The sequence below is a fragment of the Chionomys nivalis genome, chromosome 1, assembly GCF_950005125.1.
Source record: "Chionomys nivalis chromosome 1, mChiNiv1.1, whole genome shotgun sequence".
NCBI classification, from domain to species: Eukaryota; Metazoa; Chordata; class Mammalia; order Rodentia; family Cricetidae; genus Chionomys; species Chionomys nivalis.
In genome coordinates, this window is record NC_080086.1 from 158,953,843 (window position 1) to 158,959,866 (window position 6,024).

General features: G+C 41.3%; 1 protein-coding gene across 1 annotated transcript; it reads left to right on the plus strand.

Moving 5' to 3' along the window:
- Positions 1–219: 219 nt before the first annotated feature.
- LOC130880812 (mitochondrial import receptor subunit TOM34-like) lies at positions 220–1,254 on the plus strand. Its single transcript, XM_057780054.1, is given in 2 exon segments — positions 220–848; positions 850–1,254. Coding segments are annotated over 2 exon segments (927 nt in total). The 5' UTR covers positions 220–276; the 3' UTR covers positions 1,205–1,254.
- The last annotated feature ends 4,770 nt before the right edge of the window (positions 1,255–6,024 follow it).

The following is a 6,024-nucleotide window of genomic DNA, read 5'->3' on the forward strand; positions in this document are numbered from 1 at the left end:
AAAGAAGAAGAAGAAGAAGAAGAAGAAGAAGAAGAAGGAGGAGGAGGAGGAGGAGGAGGAGGAGGAGGAGGAGGAGGAGGAGGAGGAGGAGGAGGAGGAGGAGGAGGAAGAAGAAGAAGAAGAAGAAGAAGAAGAAGAAGAAGAAGAAGAAGAAGAAGAAGAAGAAGAAGAAGAAGAAGAAGAAGAAGAAGAAGAAGAAGAAGGGGAAAAGGGGAAGCTGTTGCGCACTAGGTAGCTGGGCACGGAGTTGGTCTCTGTTTACCAGCCCTCCCGGGGATGGCCCCCAAAGTCTCAGAGTCGGTGGAACAGCTCCGCGCTGCCTGCAACCAGAACTTCCACATTGGCCAGTACGGCGAGGCCTCGGCGCTGTACGAGCGCGCACTGCGGCTGCTGCAGGCACGAGGTTCTGCAGACCCCGAGGAAGAAAGCGTTCTGTACTCCAACCGTGCAGCGTGCTACTTGAAGGATGGGAACTGCACAGACTGCATCAAAGATTGCACTTCAGCGCTGGCCTTGGTTCCCTTCAGCATCAAACTCTTGCTGCGAAGAGCATCTGCATATGAAGCCCTGGAGAAGTACACGCTGGCCTATGTCGACTATAAGACTGTGCTGCAAATTGATAACAGTGTGGCATCAGCCTTGAAAGGCATCAACAGAATCACTAGAGCTCTCATGGACTCACTTGGGCCTGAGTGGCGCCTGAAGCTGCCCCCTATTCCTGTGGTGCCTGTTTCAGCCCAGAAGAGATGGAATTCCTTGCCTTCGGAGAATCACAAAGAGACGGCTAAAAACAAATCCAAAGAAACTACAGCTACAAAGAGCAGAGTGCCTTCTGCTGAGGATATGGAGAGCCAAAGTTCTGAAGGAAGAAGGCAATGAGCTTGTAAAGATGGGCAACCATAAGAAAGCTATTGAGAAGTACAGCGAAAGCCTCTTGTTTAGTAGCCTGGAATCTGCCACGTACAGCAACAGAGCGCTCTGCCATCTGGTCCTGAAACAGTACAAGGAGGCAGTAAAGGACTGCACAGAAGCCCTCAAGCTGGACGGGAAGAATGTGAAGGCCTTTTACAGACGGGCTCAAGCCTACAAGGCCCTGAAGGACTATAAATCCAGCCTTGCAGATATTAGCAGCCTCCTACAAATTGAACCCAGGAATGGCCCTGCACAGAAGTTACCGCAGGAAGTCAACCAGAACATGAACTAAAACCCCAAGAGGGCAACAGGAACCCTCTACCTGACCTTCCCAGAGAAGCTAGGGGCTTCCCCTGAAACCCAGCATGCCCCTAAGGGAGTGCAAAAGCAACCCCACTTTGGCCCCTTGGAGAGGTATCAGCCTTCCACCTGAGAAGCTTCGCTTGTTCAAATTAAGTCCATTTATAGACAAGCACAGGACATTTTTTTCAGAAAGGTCCCCATTGGAGCTAAAGTGTGAAGCTACAGCCCTGGGCTCATCCCCTTGCTTCTGCCTGGTCCTTGTCAACAAAGTACTTGGCGATTGTCATGACCCAGATGTGCCGCAGACTGATTGTTGCCCTTGTGGTGCCCCAAGATAGCACACCTCTTCAGTTAGTCTGAACTGGGAGGGTAGTGTTGACAGGCTAAAGTGCTGGCTTACCTACACCCGAAGCGGCCTGTTGAGCTGGTTCTCCAAGGCTGCCGTTTCCCCAAGGGTACAGCTGCTGTCTGCACCCTGTCCTTGGCACAGTGTCCTGTGTTGAGCCCCAGTGCCTTTAGTCAGGCCCTTTGTGGGAAGGCAGAGCCTGACCCTTGGAGGCTCTGTGCTGTTGCCTTCTGTATGGAGCTACCTATGGTTCAAAGAGCCTAAATTCTTCCTGGGATGGGGAGAGAGGCCTCCTTGAGATTCGTGTCCCTCCAGTCTGAGCAGGAACTGACCTTTTCCCCAACAGCAGTCCCTCAGGCTTCTTTGTTGTTGTTGTTGTTGTTGCTGTTGTTGTTGTTGTTGATTGAACTGATCTTATTGAACTGTGTGTTGCTCTTGCATTAAAAGATTTTCTTCTGTAAAAAAAAAAAGAAGAAGAAGAAGGAGGAGGAGGAGGAGAAGGAGGAGGAGGAGGAGAAGGAGGAGGAGGAGGAGGAGGAGGAGGCAGAGTCACCAGCCAGACATGAAGGAAGCTATGGGGCAGAACATAGATTTATAAATGGATTAATTTAAGTTATATGAGCTAATTGTAACATGTGGGCCAGTTTGTTGGGGTTTCTATCCTGCCCAGTTCTCACAGCTGGTAAGCCCCAAAGAAAACCACAGAGAGAGTCTACATTAATCATAAACTGATTGGCCCATTAGCTCAGGATTCTTATGAACTCTTATCACTTATATTAACCCATTATTCTGATCTATGTTAGCCACATGGCTCAGTACCTTTCTCAGCGGGGCAGGTCACATCTTGCTTCTTCCGTGATCAGGGCAGGACTGCTGAGGGAGCTTCCTACTTCCCAGAATTCTCCTGTTCTCATCACCCCACCTCTACTTCCTGTATGGTTAACATGCCTATACTTCCTGCTTGGCTATCAGCCAATCAGCGTTTATTTAAAACATAACTGACAGAATACAACTGTCCCGCACCAGCTAATGGCACAAGCCAAAGCTAAGGCCAAGCTTTCATAATTAATAATAAGTCTCCGTGTCATTATTTATGAGCTGGTGATCCTGATGAAAAAGTAGTACTACAGGGAGGCAGTAAAGAATGACATAAACAGGTGTGGAGAGAGCAGAGGATAGAAAGGGATTAATTTGCTGCAGCTCATAACGGATGAGAAAAACTAGTTAAAGATAAGACTACAGGGATGAAGAACTCACAACACACAGCCCCTAATAATCAGGCAAAAGAGAGGAGTTCAGTTGCTTCTGAATATGCCATTCTAATTGGTTTGAGGGGCATACTAAAAAGAGGTGTATATTAGAACTATATAATTAGAATTACACATATCTGTACCTCAGTAGGAAGAAAAGACCTTATACCTTTACATCCCTCAGCACTGTAAAAGAAGGTTCCTAAGACTGATAAACTGAATCACAGACAAAATTTTATAATCTGGAAAATAACAAACCTCAATCATTCCCTTGAGGAAAATTAGTGCATTGAGCTCCCTTCCCATTTAGCAGAGCACAATGGAGCTATAAATGCCAAACCTTCATTCCCCCTTTCCCACTTTCATAGTCCAGGGACAGAAAAAAAATCCTCTCAAATTCTAACAAAAAATTAGAGAAAAGCAAGCAAGTACTAAGAAGAGTGAATGGGTGGGCGTTTCTCCATCTGCCTCCCAGACAGTCCCCAGCACTGTCTTTAAATGGGGATAGTAATCCCATCCTTCCCTAACATTTTTAAATGCTCACAGTCATGTCATAGGAAAGACTCAGAGTCACATTTTCAGCCCCTGTGCATGTCTAATTCCTATTCACACACTGGGCATTTTGCTGCTGTGAAACTAAATTTGAGATTAAAGTGGATTTCCCCCTGCTGCACTAGCTCTCTCTATCACACTACACAGCTCGCTTCACGTTGCTCCTCGCAGCTTCTCCTGGGGGCAAAGTGGACTTCCTAGAGACAATTTATGGCCCCCCATAATAGTTTTATGAGCCTGAAAGTATGGAGCCATCCCTGTGTCATTTCCATGCACATAGGAAAATCCTCTTCTATTCTGCACTATAGAATTAATCTTTGTATTATTTTCTACGAAAATTTCATATTCTTGCTGTCCTACTTTCTCAAAATGACTAGACATAATTCATCATAAAATATCAAATATTGCAAACAGTGGAGGTTTGTATCACCCATGTTCAGGTTAAGCAAGATGTCCAGATTGTAACCAAGGGCTTTATTTGAAGTGAGTCTTGATAGAAAGCCTCATTGTAAATGTGACCCCTAACTTTTTATAGCCAGACTATAGTTTGAATGAAAAATTGCCTCATTTTAACAGAGTTTCAGGTAATGTTTTTCTTGACTTTTACACAATGAAGTATTTTACTGCAACTGCTGGTAGATCGGGTACAGATTTTCACATCAATGTACTCAGCACTTTTTGGAGAAACCAATCCACATTTAATAAAGAAGCAATCATAGAAATTTATACTGTGGCATTAAATTTCCAGAAATAGTCTGTGATATATACTTAATATGGTAAATTAATCCTGTAGTTCTAATCTAATATCATCAGCATTTTGTTTAAACTCTTAAATAACAAAAGGAAAATTTCTCAGAAACAGTGTTCTGAAAATAACTGTGTTAATTTACAATTTATATTTGTGCAGAATGGCATCACCTAGAAATCTAATTATTTTTTGAATACTGTGTATATAACACTCGTTTTGGTGTGTGCGTCATATTCTTCTATGATTTCTCCTGGATTCTCTGTTATAAGCAGGCAGTTACTGAATGGAAAGCAAGTAGAATGTCCAAAAATTAGAGGTCTAAACCAAGAACATTTAAAAATAAACTTTAGCAAGACACCATGTTTGATAAAGGTAAAATCAATAAAACATAGTAGATATTTAGCATATTGGAAAATAACATAGCAATAGCAAAAATGATAAGAGAAGGAAATGGAAATGATTTGGAGACAAAATTAATTATACTCTTCAGCAGTGATGTGATATTGTTTGAAGATGGGTTCATAAGTTAAACTATGATTAAAAGTTAAAGATTCAAGGATTCCAAAGAATCTTCTGGAATAAAAGAGAAAATATAGGTATTACTAGTAAGACACAAGACAGGAATAAATTGAGCCATGAAGTAATACACAAGAGAAAAGGTAGAAGTTTTAGGAGCAAATTTAAAACCAAACACCAATTTATAGGTTAAAACCAAAACAAACTGTCAGCTATATTAAATATAAATGGTCTAAGCTTTTAATAATAAATGCAAAATTAACTCAATTTAATGATATGGAGAAGATGCATGTTTCTGTGAGGACATTTAAATACAAGGTAGGTATAAGAAAAATAAAAAAAAATTACGAAAATTAATGAATGGTTTTCAAACAGAAACTGCTAGCCAGAATAATGAGAAGTTCACAAAAATGGAGAAAATGATTGCACAATTTATGTGGACTCCAAAGTGGAACATTCCTGAGCCATAAACCAGTCTCAGTGATTATAGAACTTTCTAAAGCCAGAGAGAAAAAGGCATGAGTTTGGATGGGTGGGAAGCTGAGGAGGATCTGGGAGAAGATGGGGAAGGAAGAATCACAATCAGAATATACTGATGAATTATCAATTTGAAATAAAATAGAACAGTGATAAATGAAATAAAATACAACACATAATCTGTAATCATAGTGAAGTTTTCACAGAGACTGATGACCCAAGAGACATAGGTAAGATCTCCAAAACATGTGTTTTATATGAGCAAATAATTAAATCCAAGAGAGTTAGAACATACATTGGGCTGAAAAAAAATAAAATAAAATTTCTCGACTGTAGCTTAAGAAAGACTTATTAAAATAGCTACAAATATTTATGGTAAAAAATGAGTCATATTTTAAAAGCAGCAATTTAATCTTTCGTCCTAAGGACCCAGGAGGAAGAGACCACAAGGAACACAAGCAATCAGAGGAAAGGAACTCTCCAGTATAAAGGCCGAAACTGGTGAGTGGAAAGTAGAGTAACAAAAAGGAAAATCATGCAACGGGAAGGGGCTTCTTGTGGAAAAAAAAAAATGTTTAGTGTTCATGAAAGCAAACAAAGCAATAACTTTTTTTAAAGGTCGTTTATAAGCAATATGCAAATCTTATGAATGAAAGGCAGCCGGGCCACTTCTCATTACTATCATTCTATCTTTAATCTAATGAAGTAAAAATTCAGCTGAAATAGATAAACTACTTTAGAAACAAGAGAGACACCTCATTTAGAGTTAATAGAGAACCCAGAGGACTCAAAAGGTAGTTTTACTTGTTGTAGGAGGGGCAGGGCTGTGTCCTGCCACCCGGCTAGCTTTACCCAAAATAATTACCTGGAAACTGTATTCTTTTAAACACTGCCTAGCCCATTAGTTGTAGCCTCTTATT